We start from the raw sequence: 23,905 nt of genomic DNA, 5'->3' as shown, positions 1-23,905 counted from the left end.
GACTCATGGTTGCCATGGCGATATTTCAGAGAATACGCGTGCGACACCGTAACTCACGTCGCTGAGTCCTCAAAAGGCGGGATCACAGCTGGACAAAGCATCCAAAGAGGGGCATTGTCCAATGGCAGGCCTCCGTTTCTCGAGGCCGGCCAATGGCAGAAGGGGCGTGGTTTCATGCCCCTTCTTGTTTACATGAACTCTCGCCTGCAGCAGCGCATGCGCTGCAACGCAGGCTTCGACCTAAAAATTGATCAAAGACCAGAGAAAAGCTCAAAATCTTCATTAGAATTAGCAGGGGGAAAAGGAACAGACACCGGCGCATATGCGTGACCTTATAGGTGGCTCCACTCATCACTTCGGAAGCAGATCAATGTCTGTGCGGAGCTAGACAACGCCATCTAGCAGCATGCAGTGCTCTGAAAGTTTGTGGATCCAATCTGATTAGACAGGGATGGGGAAGAACAAAAATCATGTGGGGGAGGGGGTGTGGAATGAAAAGCAGCCAACTAAGGGGGAAGCAACACGGAGTATGCGCAGGGGAAGTTACTGGGGGAAAGAGCAGCCAATGGGAGATTGCAAGAAAACACACATACCTTCTTGGAGGAAAAGGCAAAAGGAGTTCTCTAAATGCAATCAGTGGAAGGATACAAGTCAGCTAATGAAGAGGGTGGTATAAAGCTATGCTCCAGGAAAGGGACAAACACAAGAAGAGGATGGTAGGTAAATGAGAGTGACAAAGCCAACCAATAGTAGAAACGGTTGGGCTCTAAGTGCACCACAAGTTTTTTGTAAGGTCCTCAAGAGGTCTTTCAGAAACAGACAGATAGCAACTTCTGTGGGCAAGAAACACAATCATTGGTACTCGGATAAGAGTAAATCTTCAGAACTACGGACTGGACCATGTGGGTCAAAGAGCAGGTGAAGGGAGAGACGGGGGGAGTTGATGTAGGTCCATGTTTGGGGCACAGTAGGTTATCCCATATAATGGTGATTCACTTGTACTGTATGCTTCTCTTACTTTATCCACAAGAAAACATTTAAAGCTAAGCCACCGGTAACAAAACGTTTCACGTGGACATATATTTTCTACTGTTTTTCTGCATATTACAATTTACTTTTCTTGTCCGAATACATATGTTTCTAATAGGCAGTATTAACATATTCTTTTCAGGAGCTTAACTATGCTTTGTGATCAGCAATAGGTAGCAGGATGACGCATTACATTTTGAGTTTACACTTCTGATACAGTTTGCAGCTTCTTGTAGTTTCTTTTTTGGATGATCTACTATGCATCTTTTAAATTAAGTTAAGATCAATTTTAGACTTATTTACTTGTGAGTCACAATGTATCCTGTCATTTGAAAATGTCACAGTACTGCCACATAAAATGTGTGATTGGCTTATCACAAAAAGATTCTCTGTTGTGCCACATTAGACAGTCATGTTTCTAAGGTACACAATACTTTATTTGTGGCACATAAACTAATTATTTCTGCTGCATAATGTGTGTGCTTGTAAGAAGGAATAATGATCTTCGTGTGTTGTGGGAAATGAAGGGTCCAGTGGAAAAGATTTTTAGATATAGATTTGATGAATCTTTTCTGGAATATATTAAATATGCATTCAAAAGCTTATTGATAATTCTGTGTTTATGTTCCAGCCTAGCAATTTCAATATAGGATCAAAAGTGAAGGATAAATAAACAAGCGAAAAAAACAAATAAACGCTTAAGAATCCATGGTTTAGAAAATCTACTTCAATGCAAACAAATTATTTCATTTGTGGTCACAATATGAACTCAACTAACCAGAATACACAAAGAGGATCCGTTTTTCCTCAACAATCTTTGTATCAGGCCTAAGATCACACCTCCATACCTAGTCATCAATAATACCAAGGAAGTACGCACACATAAATTCCACGATATAGGTCCAAAGCCAGCACAATTGCAACAAACCAAGAATACTGACCAAAAAATTTAAGACAGGGCTACGGTTTTAATGGCTTGAAGGTCCACAAAGAATTACACAATGGAGACCCAGGGACAAACGAGGTAAACATGGTACTGTAGCAAAGAAAGCAAAGTTTCATGTGGCAAACACCCTGATTATCACTGAAGGGTGTAGTGAAAATGTGCAATCCAAAGATAATATGATTATAGACAACAAAGGGCCGCACCCTAATATTATCCACATCATTCTCTCTAGAAATAAAATTCAAGTCTAAGATAACTGGTATTCTGTACATGGATGTTGTATTTTTTTAAAATGTTTACGAAACTTGCAAAATGTGATCAAATTTCTGCATTTATTGGGCAGCTTATCTATGTGCGTTCGTATCTGTAGATTAAATGGTTAAACTAGTTATAGAAATAGTGCTGTTTGTGTCCTAGATGACTTAACCAGGACAGCTCCCTCACCTTACCTTCAGTAAATCCGATAAGCGTGTTAGCATGTCTGTGGTTATGGAAGGAATGTCATCCACACACTGGCAGTATTCAAGAATTATTCTGATCAGCAGCAACACAGTCCTGAAAATTAAATAACAATTAGATAACGATTTGGTAAACAAATGAATACAATGAGTCCATGTTTCATACTCTTATTTCTTTCTCCATATGTCATCTACATTTCTGTATGACTAATGCACCTCTGATATAGGAGTACCCAGATGAAGCAAGTCCTGAATGAGTGTTGCAATGATTAGTCACCTTGGCTTCTTTAAATGGTGAGTGTCAGAGGTGGCATCTCCTCCACATCTGGAGGAAATGTTCGGCTATGCGAGCCACATCAAACTAAAGTCTAAAAGTACTTTGCTGAGTCTGCTCCGCTGAAGTGGGAATCAGTAGGGCACACCGACCCTCCCAAGAAGCATTAACAATAGTAGTATCCCATTCTGCAATGATAATTTCAACTACTTAACAGTAAACAGACTGCGGTTAACCAAGCATCCAACTTCATCACCCCAGTTCAACACAACCATCAATCAACTCAACTTTCGTGGCCTATCAACTTCATCCTAAATTGTTTTTTTTGTTGAATATTTTTTTATTAGCAGTTCAGGGAAAATGTTACATACATCATCTTTGCGGAGCCATAGTGTGGGTCCCAACTTAGCGAACATACATTTCTTTTACTAATCGACCCCCCCCCCCCACCTCACCCCAGGCTCAGTTCATCATATACCAAGGAAAGGTAATTCTGCACAGCACTGCATTAGGGGCACACATAAAGGACAAGACTTGACATCAACACATAAGATTGGAATGTGATCATCATTGACAGTCTCCCATGACCAGTTGTTTTACGGAACATCTGAGTTGTATATCTGCCCACCCCTTAGTCTACGGAGTTACCGTTTCCACCTGCTTGATTGTCTCAGTGGCAGAACTGGTACAGTCCTCAACATCGGATTTATGTTGCTGTGCTAGACGCACGTTTATCTAGGCGCTCCTTTAACTGAGCAAAGCACATTCTTAGAGTGTAATCGTAGGGTCTACTGAAGACAGGCTACTTTTCATGCCAATTAGCACTGACTTGATGTCAGTGTTGACTGGCTCATGCTGCTCCAAGCACGGCTCACCCTGTGCCACCCCACGGGCCTTCGTGAATGGCAATCGTCCTTGCCTTTAATCGTCTTTTCCTATTTTGTCACAATCGCAGCGTTACAAAACCAGAACGAGCAGTAATTGGGTGATACACTGCAGGGAGAATAGTCACAGCTTCCGGCTTTGTTGGTGCTCCAGGATTAACTGTTACTACTCACACCTATGGAGTGTTTTCTCTACATGGCACATGGAAAGGCACCTAGAAGTTACTGGTGCTGGGAAGCCTTCACAGGAATGCCCCCTGGCCACCATGCTCCATTGGCCCCCAGCGGGCAACAGCAATGTCATTTTTCATTCTACTTTTAGACCTTTCACAATTTCTTTCACATCCTAACCAGCCTTAACCCTCAGTTCCCCATTCTGTTGCCTGAGCTGGTTTGCAACAGACTCTGAATCTACATCTCAGACATGAGTAAACAGTTGTAAACTATGGGGCTAAATGGAGGGCCTTTTGCAGTATTGAAACTGAGTGTGGTTACCAAAAAACAAATGCCATTAAGTGAATGTTAAAGAAAAGTAATCTGTGATTAAATAATCCATTTCTAAAGTGATTTCTGATGCTCGCAGGTGCTTTGCAAATCCCTAAATTGATACAGCTGTTGCAAAATTTCCAAATTGGCCTGATAGCTTCAGGGCACTTCAACAAAGTTTTTTTTGTTCTAACTCTTTATAAACTATAAACTATAAACGAATTATATTATCTATCACTAATACTCTGATATAAATAACAATACTAATCTAGTAAATGCATATTGCTTATGAATCATCTTACCCAACTACTGCAAACTTTTGTCCTTCAACGATAAGGAAATCAGATGGCTTTCGCTCTTCAGCAACTGCAATCAAAAACAAGAGAGGGGAATCTACTTTTGCTATAACACATCTTTATAAAAACACATACTAAAAACAGAATACAACACCAACACAACAGGATATAGATAAGTCATTATTATTAGGTCTTAAATAGAAATCAGTCTTTAACAAGCATTTACAATGCAATGGTCTCGGCTTTGTTAAAGTTAGAGCTATTGACATTGCAAATGGCATTTTGTTCATTTTTTAATTTTTTTTAAACACAAATAAATGGTATTGTCATTTACAATGGCAATAGGTGAGCATTAGAGAGTAGTAAAGAGTATTAGCGGACACAGAGCCCCACACACAGACAGAGCCACACACACAGACAGAGTCTACTGCCAAGCAAGATCCTCTCTGAATCGAGCATAAGCAATCAAAAACCAGTTTCGGTCTACCTGGGCTCTTCAGTCGGGTGCAGATTTTCCCCAGTGGCACACTGAGCACGAGACTCACTTCTGGCCATACCTGTTGGTTGCACTAATGGCAACAGATGCAAAAAGAACAGATGGATGGAATGTTGAACAAATCAAACATTCAACCCCAGTCACAGATCTGGGTTAAATCTATCTTATTTAGATCGTCATGCCATTCCAGTTTGGACTCAGACACATGTAAATCAGTCTTGACCCAGCTCCCCATGGGAACAGAACAGCTTGAAATGCCAGGTCCTATTTGGACCAGAGACAAGCATCCTGGGACCGGTTTTGGGTATCACCCCCTCATCAGTCAGGGTAGCTTGTGACCGGTGGCATAGCAAGCACTGGACCCCCGTCTTGATATACCCTTTCCACTTAGGGTGACAAATACAAAAAGAACAGATGATGAGCGGAATGCTGAACAAATCAAACGCACACTCTAAGGGCATCACAATATACACTACAAAAAAGTGACGCATCGAGTGCGAGAATCAATCTCAGCCACTAGCAATTTACTAGAGCCACATCCCAATACATTGTTTGTGGCCCACCATGACACATCAAATTAGACCCAGATATATGCGAATAAGACGTGGTCCTGCTGCAATAGGAACGGTCCAGAGGTATTAACACTATTTGGAGGCGGAAGGGGTACCCAGATTTTGGCTTTAAAAACCCTCTGCAAAACACCATTATTCAGCTAAAACGACAATCCGTGGAAATGCAATACTGTATAGGGTGTATATGGTGAAGAGCTACTATATTGTTATTACATGCATTTCAGTACACAGAAAAGGGCACTACAAAAGTTCACACAACTGAATCTTATCCAAGGTAATGGGAAAAGGAAATTCAACATCAGGTCGAATTTAAAGTAAAAAAACAATGAATACATTATGCTAGGAGAACCAGCGTTAAAATGTTCTATGCCGGTGGAACTTTTCTGAATTAATTTTTAAAACACACGTAGGTTACAAACTAGGTCAATAATAAATATTTATCACACTTTCTTTTCTTGTTTCCTTTAGGAAATGTTAGGCATACGTTTGTGACAGTGTGGCAGACTTTTCGAATGTTTTTCTTTCAGCTTATTGTATAAAACAAGTACTTCCTTACTTTTACAGTGCCCATCCTCCAAATGGTAATGTCACTTTCCATCGAGGATGACTAGTGAAGAGACGTTGCCTCACCAGAAAAGGACATCACTCACTAGAGGGAAGGAAATGCAAGTCTGGAGGAAATGGAAACGGAAGCTGTGAAAATTAAAATAATCCTAGCCCAAATGTCCATGCTAGAAAACCTAACGTACAATTGCCATCTCAAAAGTTTTCCAAAGAAAAAAAGAGCAACTGCCTATACAATAAACGCATGCAGGCAAGAGAAACATACCAATGGCTAGCAGTCACTCTAAGAGAAATGTCTATTGAAGCTCTAGAAGCACCTGATTCTTAGGAAAATCACTGAGAATGTATATCAGCTTTATTGACTTTACTTGCAAGTCACAGGGACAACCTGACAATCTGACATGAACCCTGGCCTCTTGGGCTGACGTTTAATAACCCAGATCCAGAGTAAAGGGAACAAGACATCAGAATATCGTATTATCAAATTACAGAAACTGACTAGTGACTAGATACTACAGCTCCCTCTGCACGAGCCCACGATTGCGGCAAGGGGTGAATGTCTAAATGGGGATTTTATGGATTTAAATCAAAGTAGTATAAGAGAATCCTAAAAAACATTGCCATAATAAAACCAAACTCCAGAGAAGGCAATGCAAACTGAATTGTCTCATCACTTAACTACGGTTGGTGGCAATGTCAATAACTAATAAATTTAAAAAGTGTACTATGTAGAGCATCTGTGTTGACCTCTAACTACAAAGGACTTCTTTGGTGTGATATTCGCTCAAAGATTATTGTGGCTATTCTCGGCTCCTACTACGATTGCAGAATAACTAAACATATAAATGAGTTACATTTGCATTACTTGGATGTACTATTCAACTTATGTACTTATCCTGAAAGTCTGGCCTTACAAGAGAAAGCAAAGAAAAGGTGGCCACTCCCTAAGCACAGGCACGTCTCCAAAAGGTCAGGGACGTGCCCCACAAGGAGCGACATTCCCGCCCGGCCACAAAAAGGATTAAAACAAGTCAAGCGAGGAAAGCTTGACATGGTTACCTGCAGCGAGTCTGTAGTAAGACACACCTTGCATAATGCTACTCCAATACTGGCCAGATCTGAGATGAAAAGGGTAAATACACAAGCATTACCCCTTCCTCCAGCGCTTCCTCCGCCTCCATTGCTGCTTGTCCTGGTTCCTCCGCGGCGCCGACGCTCGTCCCCAACTCCCCGCGTTTCCGAAGTGGAAAGGAAAACGAAACTTAAGAAGCTCACCCGTGACGCGCGCGACCCAGGAAGAGAGCGGTCATCGCCGCGCGGCGGAGACGCTGGCGTCGTGAGCGTGCGCGCCACCTAATCCGCGCATGGCCAGGTCTTGTCGCTCCTCTCCCATTCAGAATGCTGGGCGCGTGCCTAGCTCGTCTCGTTTTCCGGCTGAAATGATTACAATAGTTCTCTGCCGAGAACGCGCTTCGCACGTCTCTAGGCCGAGACCTAAAAACGAAGGTTATTGGTGGAATTTAGAAACTACAGGGTATTCCGAAGTATGAATGTGTAAGGCGATGCCCTGGTTAATTACCAGTAATCTTCACTAATCTGATATACCTTCCTCATTACATTACTGAAAGAGGGAGGCATGGCTCCCTACCCCGGATAGTAGGTGGATAAAAGAAAGAACATTTCTACCCTTTCCTACTTGTCATTAACAGAAGGGAATCACTAAAAAAACTACAGCTGAAAGAAAGCTGCCGCCAAGCTCTACTTTAAATTAAAAATGGAGTTTTGTTTTAAATCACTACCTCATTATTTTCTGCAGGAGGGAGTTGCAGTATCAGTAGTCGGCCACGTGTGGTACAGGACCTATCACTATTAAGAGTAACATTCACATTCTAGTTGTTCAATATGGAGCGCAGGATTCTATTTTTGTATCAGCAACCTGGACGTTGCAGTAATTTTTTTCTCTGAAGAACTGGTTGGAAGCAAAGTAATAATCAGTACCAGACAGCAGAGAAGCAGAGATGTCTTGCACATGTACTGATTTATCACTTCTTTTTTCTTTCCTTCCTTTCCTTCTTTTTATGCTTATGTTTGGAAGCGACAGAACCCTACTCGCAGTGTTTGAACACCGTTATCCTTTTCAACTCAAAACCACCGGGGCCAAGACATTTCACCAGAACATAAACACCCTGAAAAATAAGGGACAGCAAATGTGGGCATGGCCTGCTTCTGAAAGAATTTGCCTAAAAATTTCCAACTGCTCTCCTCAGGTAAAAAATAAAAACCTCTTTTTGCTGGAACCAAAGTTAAGTTGAGCTATTGCTTCATACTGTATTAATTTTGTCAGGTATTAATTTTTATTCTGGTACCAGACAATTCCCAGTCTTGTGACTGTCTGTACACTTTTGCTCTAAACAGTAGCAGCTACAAAGATTCCTCAAGTATGTCAGTTTACAATGTTCAGTGCCAAATTTCACTGTAGCATGTGGTATGACTGGATTTCACTCTGGTCTCTCAGAAATTGCCTCACTACTGTGTGATTGTAAGAGGACAGTAGTGGGTAGAACAGGGGTCGAAAGCTGCTTCTAAAACAATGAAAGGCAAAGGAGGTGTGCTTCATTAATGATCAAAAGCAATTTATTTATTTATTTTGAGAATGCAATAAGAGCTATCCCATTAAAAGAATGCAAATGCTACCTAACAACAAAGTTTAAAAGAAACTTTCAAGAAGAACGCAATGTTCTTTATCGACTAGTTTTTGGTGATATGCTAAACTAGATATTGGTAGCACAAACAAATATCAAAGATTCAGTTAGTAGACCCCCCAATAACAATAACTTATTAGAATGGAAAACCACTGAAAAATGGTCTCCTAATCTCTGTAACCTCTTTTCCCATTCATATTGGTAGCTATACACACTAGAGCAGGATTTTGTCAAGAAGCATCATTGAGATATTTGAAAATCAAATTTCAATACTGGTCAAATCAATTTCTCAATCAGTAAAGATCAGAAATTCCCAGGCAGTTTTAGAGACTAATAAATAGAACAAAATTATAAAACATAGATTTACCAATAAATAGACTCCTCATGTCCCTAGAGCAAATAAAGACTCTGAAGGGACTGTAGAGCAGTTAGAAGAACTGAATCATCAATGGCCAGTTGGGCTAACTAGCCTAAATGTAAATAAAAAGGCTTTGACAGACCAATCAAGATTCAGGCAAACATAGGACCTAATTACGATGTTGGTGGGACCGCCACAGACAGGCAGTAAGTGGCGCTCCCACTGACATACAGGCCATTGGTCCGATCGCCGCATTTAGATGCAGGCGGTCGGGAGAAAGACAGCAGCCTCTGACAGGATCTATGATACCATTGGGGTGGCGGTCGGAATCCTATCCCTTCAAGGGAAGCGGCGCCGCACAGGCAATGAAGTAGGGATTAGGATGTCCCATTCCAAATGCCTTTTCATGTGCAATCTGTTTTAGGTTCCTTTAACTACGTGGTCTCAGCTGAACCACTGTATGCTCTAGCCTGCTCAAGACTGCTACTTATTCCACCGTGGTCACGCTGACCACTCAATACCAGTAAGTTGTTACCCTTTATCACGGATACTACGCACTCCTGAGTTTACTCACCATTTTTAAAAGTGTTATACAGTGAGAACCATGTTCAAAACACCAAAGTGTTTGACAAAGAAGAAGCTGGACGTACTTTTAAACCTGATCTGTCACATTGAGCAAGGGTCCGCAAACAAAATTAGTGAGATTAATCTGAAGAACTTCAGAATATTAACATAAATGTATAATAACCATCTAACAGAATTAAAACAAAGAATGTAAAGACTTGCATAAAAAAGAGTTAGTATGTTTTCCCAGATCCTCTGCAGGTGGAGTATCATGTGATAGTATAAATCCTAAGAGAAGGATATGTAGGTCTTGATTCTCATATTATACCAATAACACATGGGCTTCATGATCACCAAAGTAGATTCAATCTATCATACTTGAAGTCTAAAAGATGCTTCTTTTATTGTTTATTGCAATATCTTATAAGAGCTATTTCATCCCCTTTTTAAACGTCTTGAACGTGGCTGTAGTTCATTAGCCTTGTAGGATGGCGTTCCTAATTTCTTTTTTCCATTCCTGAAAAGGAGTGGTTCTATAGAATTTCCTTGTTTCTTAAGTGTTTGCTTTTTCCTAGAATGTTTAATTTCTTTTTTAAATAGTAGGGGTCGATTTAGGGATGCTGGGCAGCAGATTTCACAGCCCTGCTGTGAAAGTACTAATGCATGAACTTGTGTCCTTTAGTCTTTTGGACTAAGTATTTTATGTTGCACAGAGCGAGTCGTTGCCATAGTACGCAGTTGGCAGTTTGTCTTATGCGGTCTTGAAGAGAGAGTTTGCTTTTTAGAATGAAGCCTAGAGATTTTGCTTGATTTACAATAACCTGCTTAGTTCCTAGAGGGTTTGAGCACTGAAACAGGTTAAGAGCATGACTATTCATTTTAGGAGTGATGTATCCGGGTTAACTTTACAAAGTGGTTTCACAGTCATGACTGAGTCTTCATGAGGCCCATTTTGAATAAGTCAGCTTAATTTTAGATATTGTTGAGCATAGTCAGCATACTGATAGACATTCAGAACAATATCTCTTAATTCTTCGTTCAAAGGTTTCACATGCAACTTGAGGAGCGCAAGGACCTATAGAACCTTGTGGAACTCCATGAGGGGAGAACAAAGCCTGATAAATGTTCCCCTATTTGAATTCAGTTTGAACTATCTTTCAGATATGATGTGAACCTGTCAAAGGCCACCAATCCTCATCCTCTTTTGAAGAGTATGCTGGTGGGTCATGAGGTAACCCACTGCAGGTGTGTAACTATTGTTATATGCATTCGATCGGCTTGTGCAGGGGTTGTCTTGGTCGTAATGTTTTGGAGTTTGGAATCTCAAAAGGAATTTGATGATGGCGTAACTAATCAAAAACAATAGTGTCCTTAACTATTACTTGGCACTCCTTTGCTAGAATGTGGTCTAAAGTGGTGTCTCTTCTGTGCGGGGGAGTTTGTGAAACTGCAACAGATGGCTGTCTTGCAGAAATGATGCCAGCATACTTGCCGAATTTCTGGCAGTATCACCCCTGTGGATGTTGAACTATCCAAGTAAACTTTTGTTTGGATCTTTCATATTCTTATTGAGGATAAGTTCCCTAGCAAGATGTTATTCTGTCCAGAACTCTGATAAGTAATACTGAGAATGTTGGCATTTGCAGTATTTATTTACATTACAGAAAATCACTGGTCTCTACAAGAGTGAGAACCCATGCATTACTAACACCCTCCTACCAAGTAATCGCCAGAAGCAGCAGCACATGCGGACAGCGTTCCTACTTGTGTCATGCTTCGCAGTGCTCCCAGTTCCTGGTCAAATCAAACATTCAGTTCAAAGTGACACAGTAGCAACTGTGCAAATTCAGAGCATGCCATACTGAGCTTGCTGAGATGCTAGTGGCCTGGAGGCTCTCAATCTGCATTGTGCAGAGCACTTTGCTCAAATGTAGTATAAATCTTTATTCGGTAAAAATTCTCACCATAAAAGAATACATTTTACACAATAAAACATTGGTAAAAACTATCAACAATAAAATTCCCTTGTTAAAAGTTGAAGCCTACACATTATACAGTACATTGGGCGATTATTATGAGACCCCAGCTAAACATCCTCATCAATACATTATTACATAATGGTTAGAATAACTTCAAATCCATCCAATCATCATCATAGCGTCCTGCCAATAAGGGCCTCCTAGCAATTTGGCGGGGTGGAGTATAGCTTCATCCTCCTAGTACGAGTCAGCCATGCGCTGCTCAGATATTTAGCCACCCCGCATACCATGGCAGAGGATGTTGGGTCAGTAGTGAGAACTCGTAGGGCCATTCTATGGCACCTCAAACCCAACCCCATGCATACTGGTTTCAACCAGACCTTCCTGGCAACTTTATAAGCGGGGCAGGCAAAAAGTAAATGCGCCACAGACTCCTTTGGAGCCGCGCACCCGGGGCAGGGACGCGGAGGACCACCAGCGTTAGACCACCCCGCGGTGAACTCATGCACCGGAAGGGTCCCATACCTGAGTTTTAAATAAAGGGCTCTGTCCAGAGGCTTGGCTATGAGGTCGAGGAAGGGTTCCAACTTCCTAGACCATTTGAACTCTAAAAACCGCTCAGTGAGTAATCCCCCAACCCCACTGTGTGTTGCCTCTGCCTGAACCCAGTCCCAGTATATCTTCTTAATCACCGGTTTGGGGGGTGGCATTTGACTCGCCCACACATCTCTCAGGCCCAATTGCACCACCAACTGCCTCACGTTGCTCAACCACCCGATCTTGTTACCGGTGTCGAGCAATATTAATTCATCCAGCCCAGCAGCATAATTGGCAAGCTCTGAGCCCAAAACAATAGAGGGCGCGGCCGCACTAGGTCTTTGAAGGATCGCCTGCCCAGATCTAGCCGCAATGGAGTTAGCGGGGTAGAAACGGGCAGAGCCACCAAGTCCCTCAGAAACTCGTTTTCCGCTGCAACTAGCTCAGAAACATTTTCAAACCCCCACAGCTCGGAGCCATGTAATGCGGCCGGGAGTATCTGGCCCTCATAGATTGCCATGACCGGTGCCACAGGTTTACTCGTTGACTCCCGATGCTCCCTCAGGGTCACACCCCTGATACTCTTTTATGGCCAAGTAACATTTTGGCGGAGGAGGAGCTTAGCGCGCACCCAAGATGGTCGCGTGAGCTCAGAGCTCCCGGACCTTCGCCACCTCCATCGACTATCCTGCATCTAATCCTGATTTGGACGACGGGCTTCTGTGGTCGTGAACCTGCTGATCATTTATCCGTTGGCGGATTTCGCTTTGGTCTCCGGGAACCTGAGATATGGCATTTTGAATATTAGCGGCCTGCTCCATGGCACTGCCCCGGGCTTGCCTACTCTGCCAGCCAGGTAGTAATTGAATAACAACGGCCTGCGTTAACCTCCCTTGCCCGGTCTTCTACTTTCGGTTTCGATTTTGATGATCCTACGTCATTGACCTTGCCTTGGTCGCCCGGGGTGCTTGCTTCACTCATTTATTCGCAACATCGCTTGGAGATCAGGACTTTCTTGCTCTTTGCCTAGTGACTGGTCCTCACTTTATTCCTTGAGCTTCTGCGGGCACATCGAGTGTAGCCATTTTCACTAGGTCTCAGACTACCCTCCGGGGCACACGACCTAAGATGGCCACCAAGCCTGAAGCGGAGAGGCGCAAGACCAGACCGGCAGCTCGAGGAGGTTCTGTCCAATCCAACGTCATGGACCGATATACCCTCACTAAGAGCTCTCCGAGCGGAATGGCTAAACCCCCGGCCGGTATTGAGGACGAATCCCTGCTGGGTGATGACCCGTCGTTGAAAGACGTCATGTGCGCCATTGCTGGGATGAAGGCCGCGATGGGACAACAGTATGAGGCCCTAACCCACAAGCTGGACACTGTTGCCATAGATGTTAATCTAATCAGGGCGGATCTTGCAAAAACCAACGAAAAGGTCAAGTCTCTCGACCTGAAGACTACTAGTCTCATCGCCGACGTCTCTGACCTACAGACGGAGGTCGGTAATCTGAGAACCGCCCGTGACTATCTCTCCCGTCGCTTGGACGATTTTGAGGGCCGAGCACGACGGAACAACGTCCGACTGGTCGGTGTCCCGGAGAAGACGGAATCGTCAGCTGTGGACCTACTGGTGGAGGACCTTGTCCTAAATCATTTAGCGACCAAGGGCCTGAGCAAATTCTTTGCAGTAGAACGGGCCCACCGTGTCCCGGGTGGCCCGCCCAAGCTGGGTGCCTCTCCACGCCCCATCATTGCGCGGATTTTCAACTTTCGTGACAGGGATGTGATACTGCAGGCTTCCCGCACATCAGGCCCCACGGAATATGAGAACGCTGCGGTCAGCTTTTATCCGGACTTCACCCAACAAGTCCAGAAGCAGCGGCTAGGATTTCAAGGAGTGAAGAAGAGACAGAGACAGGGACATGAAATATGCCATGCTTTTCCCGGCTCGATTGCGTATCGTCCACAATGATAGAACATTTTTCTTTGACCATCCTGAAGCGGCTAAGACTGGTTGGACTCGCTACCTACGGGACGAGGGCGGTTTGAACAATCGGAACCTTCCGGTGGAGCGGAGGGCGGCCCGACGGAACAGGAATAGGGAGCGACATCGGCTCCCGGACCAACGTTTTGACTTTCAGCAATGGTTCGATGCTATACTGATAATGATTGCAACTCCATTGTCTTACTGGGGTGTGGGTGAGGGGCGGGTGAGACTTCCTCCTCTGGGGTTCTTTTCGTAGATTAGTTGTATGTTAGGGCGACAGGCACGCTGCGAGTTGGGGTGGCTTTTGAGTCTAACGCAGGGGTGCGGGGTGGGGGGTATGATGTTGTTTTGGGGGGTTGGGAAGTTCAGGGATGTGTTTCTTTGTTTTTTTCAAGGCATAATGCTGATGATCTTCTGTGTTGTGGTGTCGCGCCTGGCGTGGGGGGAGACTTGGGGTGGACTCTGGGATGGGGGGTAGGGGACTACGGATACTGTGTTGGAACGTCAATGGTTTGGGAGACAGAATTAAACGGGGAGTGGTCTTGCAGTTACTGAGACGCTTGTCCCCTGATGTGGTTTTGCTTCAGGAGACGCACTTGCTGGGTAATACGTGCCACGCCATGAATAGGCGTGGCTATCATCTCATTGCACACTCAGGTTTCACTTCTGGCTCCAGAGGGGTGGGCATTCTAATCCGGACCTCCCTCCCCCTAGCTGTTGACGACATTATACTTGATGATAGAGGGCGGTACGCCGCCATTGTGGGGCTTTGGGAGGGTAGGGTGGTTACACTATTTTCTGTTTACATACCCCCAGGTCTTCAAACTACGACCTATGCGGATTTGGGAAGAGTGATTCTGGGAGTCCCCGAGGGTTTGCTTGTGGTCGGGGGAGACTTTAATTCAGTAGTATCTGGGATGTGTGATCGTTACCCTCCCAGAGTTCTCGCTAAGTTCCAATCCTGGCTTGGGGACTTCATGGAGGCGCTGGGGCTGACCGATTGTTGGTGATTACATCATCCTGGGCAACAACAGTATACCTTCCACTCTGGGGCCCACGGCAGCCTTTCGAGATTGGATTATGTTTTGATGCCCTCCTCCCAGACTTCCCGTATAGGGGAGGTGAAACATCTTGCCAGGGGTATTTCGGATCATTCCCCACTGTGGTTGGTTGTGAACGCACATGGGGGATCAGAGGGTCGAGTGGCCCCGATCAACCCATGGTACCTCCGTGATCCCAAGATTAGAGCGGAACTACTTAAGACAATTGATCACTACTTTGCCGAAAATGTGGGGTCAGTATCCTCTTCTGTCTCCTTGTGAGAGGCGTACAAAACTGTAATTCGGGGGCAGGCCCTCTCGTCGATTGGCACTGTTAAGAGATGTAGACGAGAGGAGGTTGTTCGTCTTGAGACTGAAATTACCGTTCTTGAGGGAGAGTTGGATGCTGGAGTCTCCCCTGAGAGGCTTCATCTGTTGGACCTAAAACAACATGAGTACAGAGCTCTGGTGACTGATGCAGCGAAGGAGATGAGTCGTGAACAGCAGGGACGTCTGTATGATGTGGGAGATAAGGCTGGGAAGTTGCTTGCTTGGTTGGATAGGAGAGAATGCGCAAGTCGAGTGGTTCCTGTTATAGTTGACGCGAATGGTGAAAGTATCACGGACCCTGCTGGGATTGTTGAGAGGTTCGCCGATTATTTCCGGGTGGTGTACTCCCCTGTGTCCGATAGACCGGAGCAGGACTCCCACATTTACGCGATATCTCGCTACCATGTTTGTCTGAATCTGAGCGGGACCTGCTGGAGGCTCCGCCTACGGCGGACGAAGTTGCGACCGCTATCCGTTCGATTCGCTCCGGGAAGGCCTCGGGCCCTAATGGACTCCCTATAGAACTCTACAAGCTTCATCCGGATGTACTGGCACCGTATATGCGATCTATGTTTCTGGAATCACTGGCGGAAGGGTTTCTTCCTCCTGACCAGAGATTGGCTTCCATAGTGGTTATACATAAAGAGGGTAAGCCACGTGACCGCTGTGAATCGTACAGGCCTATTTCCCTAATAAATGCTGAACCCAAGATCCTGGCCAAAGTTCTTGCTAATCGTCTGGTGGCTGTTATAGGCGATCTGGTTCATCCGGACCAGTCCGGATTTATACCACATCGCAATACGGCACTTAATCTTCAGCGCTTGCATGGAGTCCTCGCGCGAGCCGGGACATTGAGAGAGTCGGCCATCTTGGCGTCTTTGGACGCCACCATGGCGTTTGACACGATTGAATGGCCCTATCTTTGGGCGGTCCTCTCCAAATTCGGGTTTGGGCCCACCTTTATCCGTTGGGTTCGATTGCTTTATGCTGATCCCTTAGCCCAGGTAGTGGTGAATGGACGTGTCTCGGCCTCCTTTGTTCTCGGTAGAGGTACGCGCCAGGGAGGTCCTCTGTCCCCACTCTTGTTTGCCCTTGCTTTAGAGCCACTGGCGGCTTGGCTGCGATGGGAACCATCCATGAAGGGTATTCGATGGTCTCCGGACTTTGAAGACCGTGTATCTTTGTATGCAGATGACATCCTTTTGTACCTCACATCGCCCCGACAGTCGTTAATCGTCCTTTTTGACGTTTTGACTTCTTTCCGTAAAAATTCCGGCTTAGTTATAAATTGGTCTAAATCTTGCGTTTATGTTCTCTCCGGTGATACTCCCCTCCTGCCCCGTGATTGTCCTATTCCGGTGGTACTAGATGGTTTCAAATATCTGGGAATCTTTGTCACCTTGGACCCCACACTTCGGTATGAGCGCAATCTGCTGCCCCCTCTCAGACGCCTTCGGGCGGCTGTCGGGACTTGGAGCAAGCTCCCCCTTTCTCCCTTGGGACGAGCTGCGTTGTTTAAGATGATGTCACTCCCCCGATTCCTTTATGCGCTTCAAAACACGCTTGATGTAGTGCCAGCGGAATATTTTCGTGAGATTGAGAGTCTACAGCGGCAATTGTTATGGGGGGGCCGTCCTCGCATCGCCCTCTCGAAGCTTACACTCCCTTGGTACGATGGCGGCATCGCTCTCCCGGACATTCGTCGCTATTACTGGGCCTCTCAATTGGGGGCCATCAACCATGGCACCTACACTCCCCCACTAAACCCGGCTTTTGCGATGGACAGATGGTTGCTACCCGGTGGGGACTACAATAGGCCTCTATATGCGAAATCAGCTGGTGACACTCTTACGGGCCCCACCAAAACAGCAGTGCAGGTGTGGCGTAGAGCTACGGCAGCCACGGGATGGGCCGATAGGCCGACCCGGGCTACCCCACTATATGCTTCGGATAAACTGGGCTCCCTTTGGCAATCGAAGGGATTTGATCGGTGGGACATGATCGGGATCAGTAGGGTAGATGACGTATGGATCAAGGGCAGGGTCAAGACGTTTGAGGAATTGAAAGTTGAGTATGGGCTGAATGATAAGGAATTCTTCAGATATGCGCAAGTCCGGCATGCGGTCTTGTCTGTTTTTCCACTAGGCTCGGACGTGCCGGAGGCATCCCCGCTCGAGGATCGGATTCTGGATGGTCACGTTCCTGATAGCACGATCTCGCTAATTTATAAAAAGTTGATCAATACCAGGACTGATCTACTAGATAGTCTTCGAGGGTTGTGGACCGGAGATGGTCTGGAACTCGATGATGAGGACTGGCAGTCCGCTATTTCTTCCCCGAAGGAAGTAGCTATCCCGGCACGTCTTCGGTTCGTCCAACTGAAAATTCTGCATAGGGTGTATGTGACCGGCCCACGTCTGGTTAGTATGGGATTTTCGATGGATGGCTTGTGCAGGCGTGGATGCGGTATGGTGGCTACGTTCCTTCATATTATCTGGGAATGCCCTGCTGTGATACGTTATTGGAACCGCGTGCATGAAGTAATGAGTGAGGTCACGGGAGTGCGCTTAATACCTGAAGCGAGAAGATGCTTGTTGAATGTCTGGGAGCCGAATGACTACAATCGAGCGCAGCTCCGCTGGGCGACCTTGGGAAACATGGTAGCCAAGCGTGATATTGCCCAATTGTGGGGCGCTCAGAAGCCTCCGACACTTCTGGGATGGACACAAAACATGGATTGGTGCATGTTTCGAGAAAAAACTGTGTATGTTTCCCGTGGCAAACCAGGCACGTGGGGGAAAGTGTGGACCCAATGGAACGCATACCGTGGAGATATATGTACTCCCCCAATGTCGGAATTTGATGCTGATTTGTCTTCCTCCCAACCTGACGTTTCCTCCGCAGGAACATAGCTGTTTTGTATGTATTTTGGTCTCCTTTCCCCCTCTCCCCCCCCCAATTACTGATTGCACTACTGCTCGATTCCTCTATGTACCCCCCCCCCACGGACCACGTGATGACACGTTTTAATGCACTGCCTTGTTTTGTATTGTTCTTTTGTTTTCTTGTTTTAAAATCAATAAAAAGTTTTCACAAAAAAAAAAGTAACATTTTGGCCAGGTGGTCCTTCCAATTCATCCGACTATTTACCCGCACCCCCAAGTAATCGAATGAATCAACCAACTCCAAGGGTGCCCCATTGAGCGTAAAATTATTTCTAAATCTTTTGAAGGGTGAAAGAGCCATGAGCTTAGTTTTCGAGGTGTTAATGGTAAGTCCTCTATCTGTACAAAAGGTGCTGAATCGGTGCAGAAGCTTTTGGAGACCCACCGGGGATTTAGAGATCAGTATGGTATCGTCCGCGAAGAGTAGAGTGGGGATTCTTTCCCCCGCCAGGGATGGTGCATCCGCCTCTTCCTCTCTCAGATGATCCACCACTCCGTTCACAAACAGAGAGAAGAGGGTCGGGGCCATAACACATCCCTGGCGTACTCCCCTCCTCACGGGCACCCTATCTGTCAGCTGGCCCTGGGTGCCCCATCTGATCCTCGCATAATTCCTCTCGTGGAGCCTTACAATAAAACTCAGTAGAGAACCGGGGAAACCCATCTTCTCCAGTGTCTCCCACAGCTTTACTCGAGGGACCAGGTCAAAAGCCGTCTTGAGTTCTATGAAAGCCATGTAAAGGCTACCCCTTTTGATGGTGACTGACTTACAATAGATGACAAAAAAGCGAAAGACCTGGTCCATCGTACCCACCTTCTGGCGGAATCCTGCTTGGAGGTGGGAGAGGATTTGTTCCTCTTCCATCCATGCTCCAACCCTTGAGATGATGACCCTGCCAACCACTTTCTGAATCACGTCTATCAGACTGATAGGTCTGTAATGGCAGGGTCATCTCTAGCCCCCTTTTTGAACACAGTGACCACCTCTGCCCCCTTCCAAGAGTCTGGCACGGGGTGACCCCTGGCAATCAGATTCATTATAATGGCGATTAATTCGGCCCAAGCCCTAGGTTCCTTGATCAAAAGGTCCCCCCGGATCCCATCCGGGCCAGCCGCCTTCTTCGGGGTCAGATGTCTGATGGCCACTACTACTTCCGAGGGCGAGAATGGGTCCTCGAGCTCCCCTATAAGTTCCCCTTCTCCACCCCTAGCTACCGTTGGACAAGAGGGGACTTCAGTTCCACCATATAGTGCCGAAAAGTGGTCAAACCATTGCTGGCTTGTTATGAGGCCGGCTAAAGGCTGTGCGCTCTGCTGCCTAGCTTTATTAATAAGGTCCCAGAATAACCTTGGATTCCTCATGCTGACAGCACAATTTAGGTCCTGCCAATGTTGTGTCCTCCCACTCTCGTTTGGCCAGTGCCATTACCCTTGAATATTTACAACAAGGGGTGGTGAGGGACAGAGTCTCTGAATTAAGCAGAATACTCTCACCCAGTCAAGAGATCAGGGCTAGATCCAACACCGTTTTTTAGCTCACTGCACCATCCCAGTTTCAGAACCTGGCTGTATGCAAATTAGTCTGTTCCTGTCCCAGTGCATGATGGGAACAGGGCAAACCAAACTACAAAAGCCAATTCTTACACTGGGAAGGAAACAAGCTTCCGGGGACCGGTTTCTGGCATTTCAGCCGTCTACGGCCCGGCTTACTTGAATCCTGATGGTGCAATGAGCAAGGGACTCATGTCTGAGTATACCCTTCCACGCTTAGGGTGGACAAAAATATTTACAACAAGGGGTGGTGAGGGACAGAGTCTCTGAATTAAGCAGAATACTCTCACCCAGTCAAGAGATCAGGGCTAGATCCAACACCGTTTTTTAGCTCACTGCACCATCCCAGTTTCAGAACCTGGCTGTATGCAAATTAGTCTGTTCCTGTCCCAGTGCATGATGGGAACAGGGCAAACCAAACTACAAAAGTCAATTCTTACACTGGGAAGGAAACAAGCTTCCGGGGACCGGTTTCTGGCATTTCAGCCGTCTTCGGCCCGGCTTGCTTTAATCCTGATGTTGCAATGAGCAAGGGACTCATGTCTGAGTATACCCTTCCACGCTTAGGGTGGACAAAAATATTTACAACAAGGGGTGGTGAGGGACAGAGTCTTTGAATTAAGCAGAATACTCTCACCCAGTCAAGAGATCAGGGCTAGATCCAACACCGTTTTTTAGCTCACTGCACCATCCCAGTTTCAGAACCTGGCTGTATGCAAATTAGTCTGTTCCTGTCCCAGTGCATGATGGGAACAGGGCAAACCAAACTACAAAAGCCAATTCTTACACTGGGAAGGAAACAAGCTTCCGGGCACCGGTTTCTGGCATTTCAGCCGTCTTCGGCCCGGCTTGCTTGAATCCTGATGGTGCAATGAGCAAGGGACTTTGTCCACCCTAAGCGTGGAAGGGTATACTCAGATGCGAGTCCCTTGCTCATTGCACCATCAGGATTCAAGCAAGCCGGGCCGAAGACGGCTGAAATGCCAGAAACCGGTCCCCGGAGACTGGTTTCCTTCCCAGTGTAAGAATTGGCTTTTGTAGTCTGGTCTGCCCTGTTCCCATGATGCACTGGGCCAGGGACAGACTAATTTGCATACAGCCAGGTTCTGAAACTGGGATGGTGCAATGAGCTAAAAAACGGTGTTGGATCTAGCCCTGATCTCTTTACTGGGTGAGAGTATTCTGCTTAATTCAGAGACTCTGTCCATCACCACCCCTTGTTGTAAATAATTTTGTCCACCCTAAGCGTGGAAGGGTATACTCAGATGTGAGTCCCTTGCTCATTGCACCATCAGGATTCAAGCAAGCCGGGCCGAAGACGGCTGAAATGCCAGAAACCGGTCCCCGGAGGCTTGTTTCCTTCCCAGTGTAAGAATTGGCTTTTGTAGTCTGGTCTGCCCTGTTCCCATGATGCACTGGGCCAGGGACAGACTAATTTGCATACAGCCAGGTTCTGAAACTGGGATGGTGCAATGAGCTAAAAAACGGTGTTGGATCTAGCCCTGATCTCTTTACTGGGTGAGAGTATTCTGCTTAATTCAGAGACTCTGTCCATCACCACCCCTTGTTGTAAATAATTTTGTCCACCCTAAGCGTGGAAGGGTATACTCAGATGTGAGTCCCTTGCTCATTGCACCATCAGGATTCAAGCAAGCCGGGCCGAAGACGGCTGAAATGCCAGAAACCGGTCCCCGGGGGCTTGTTTCCTTCCCAGTGTAAGAATTGGCTTTTGTAGTCTGGTCTGCCCTGTTCCCATGATGCACTGGGCCAGGGACAGACTAATTTGCATACAGCCAGGTTCTGAAACTGGGATGGTGCAATGAGCTAAAAAACGGTGTTGGATCTAGCCCTGATCTCTTTACTGGGTGAGAGTATTCTGCTTAATTCAGAGACTCTGTCCATCACCACCCCTTGTTGTAAATAATTTTGTCCACCCTAAGCGTGGAAGGGTATACTCAGATGTGAGTCCCTTGCTCATAGCACCATCAGGATTCAAGCAAGCCGGGCCGAAGACGGCTGAAATGCCAGAAACCGGTGCCCGGAGGCTTGTTTCCTTCCCAGTGTAAGAATTGGCTTTTGTAGTCTGGTCTGCCCTGTTCCCATGATGCACTGGGCCAGGGACAGACTAATTTGCATACAGCCAGGTTCTGAAACTGGGATGGTGCAATGAGCTAAAAAACGGTGTTGGATCTAGCCCTGATCTCTTGACTGGGTGAGAGTATTCTGCTTAATTCAGAGACTCTGTCCATCACCACCCCTTGTTGTAAATAATTTTGTCCACCCTAAGCGTGGAAGGTTATACTCAGATGTGAGTCCCTTGCTCATTGCACCATCAGGATTCAAGCAAGCCGGGCCGAAGACGGCTGAAATGCCAGAAACCGGTCCCCGGAGGCTTGTTTCCTTCCCAGTGTAAGAATTGGCTTTTGTAGTCTGGTCTGCCCTGTTCCCATGATGCACTGGGCCAGGGACAGACTAATTTGCATACAGCCAGGTTCTGAAACTGGGATGGTGCAATGAGCTAAAAAACGGTGTTGGATCTAGCCCTGATCTCTTAACTGGGTGAGAGTATTCTGCTTAATTCAGAGACTCTGTCCATCACCACCACTTGTTGTAAATAATTTTGTTCACCCTAAGCGTGGAAGGGTATACTCAGATGTGAGTCCCTTGCTCATTGCACCATCAGGATTCAAGCAAGCCGGGCCGAAGACGGCTGAAATGCCAGAAACCGGTCCCCGGAGGCTTGTTTCCTTCCCAGTGTAAGAATTGGCTTTTGTAGTCTTGTCTGCCCTGTTCCCATGATGCACTGGGCCAGGGACAGACTAATTTGCATACAGCCAGGTTCTGAAACTGGGATGGTGCAATGAGCTAAAAAAAGAAAAACGGTGTTGGATCTAGCCCTGATCTCTTCACTGGGTGAGAGTATTCTGCTTAATTCAGAGACTCTGTCCATCACCACCCCTTGTTGTAAATAATTTTGTCCACCCTAAGCGTGGAAGGGTATACTCAGATGTGAGTCCCTTGCTCATTGCACCATCAGGATTCAAGCAAGCCGGGCCGAAGACGGCTGAAATGCCAGAAACCGGTCCCCGGAGGCTTGTTTCCTTCCCAGTGTAAGAATTGGCTTTTGTAGTCTGGTCTGCCCTGTTCCCATGATGCACTGGGCCAGGGACAGACTAATTTGCATACAGCCAGGTTCTGAAACTGGGATGGTGCAATGAGCTAAAAAACGGTGTTGGATCTAGCCCTGATCTCTTGACTGGGTGAGAGTATTCTGCTTAATTCAGAGACTCTGTCCATCACCACCCCTTGTTGTAAATAATTTTGTCCACCCTAAGCGTGGAAGGGTATACTCAGATGTGAGTCCCTTGCTCATTGCACCATCAGGATTCAAGCAAGCCGGGCCGAAGACGGCTGAAATGCCAGAAACCGGTCCCCGGAGGCTTGTTTCCTTCCCAGTGTAAGAATTGGCTTTTGGAGTCTGGTCTGGTCTGCCCTGTTCCCATGATGCACTGGGCCAGGGACAGACTAATTTGCATACAGCCAGGTTCTGAAACTGGGATGGTGCAATGAGCTAAAAAACGGTGTTGGATCTAGCCCTGATCTCTTGACTGGGTGAGAGTATTCTGCTTAATTCAGAGACTCTGTCCATCACCACCCCTTGTTGTAAATATTACCCTTGAATAGTCCTTCCTAGCCGCTCTAACGAGTGAGGGATCTTTTTTAAGTAGGGCAGCTGTTAGTTCTTTCCTTTTTCCCTTGCACTGGGCCGAGTACCAGGGATTACTAGAGATGGGAGATGTGTTATTAACTCTGTGGCTTTTCCCTTTGAATAAAAAAAATATTGACTCACTTGCTCTATTGTGGTTTTGTAGGCTGTATCAAAAGCAATGGGCGACTCCGGGACA

General features: G+C 46.0%; 1 protein-coding gene across 2 annotated transcripts in view; it reads right to left on the bottom strand.

The window, feature by feature from the left end:
* VPS54 (VPS54 subunit of GARP complex) overlaps positions 1–23,905 on the bottom strand; it is a 624,042-nt gene that overhangs the window by 244,852 nt on the left and 355,285 nt on the right. For both annotated transcript variants that reach the window (XM_078649430.1, XM_078649431.1), the window contains exons 17-18: positions 4,380–4,443; positions 2,425–2,530 (exon numbers count right to left, since the gene is read on the bottom strand). In XM_078649430.1, the coding sequence (XP_078505556.1) occupies positions 2,425–2,530; positions 4,380–4,443 (170 nt within the window). The remainder of the gene's footprint in view (positions 1–2,424; positions 2,531–4,379; positions 4,444–23,905) is intronic.

The sequence above is a fragment of the Lissotriton helveticus genome, chromosome 6 (assembly GCF_964261635.1).
Source record: "Lissotriton helveticus chromosome 6, aLisHel1.1, whole genome shotgun sequence".
NCBI lineage: Eukaryota > Metazoa > Chordata > Amphibia > Caudata > Salamandridae > Lissotriton > Lissotriton helveticus.
This window is presented reverse-complemented; position numbering and strand designations above follow the sequence as displayed.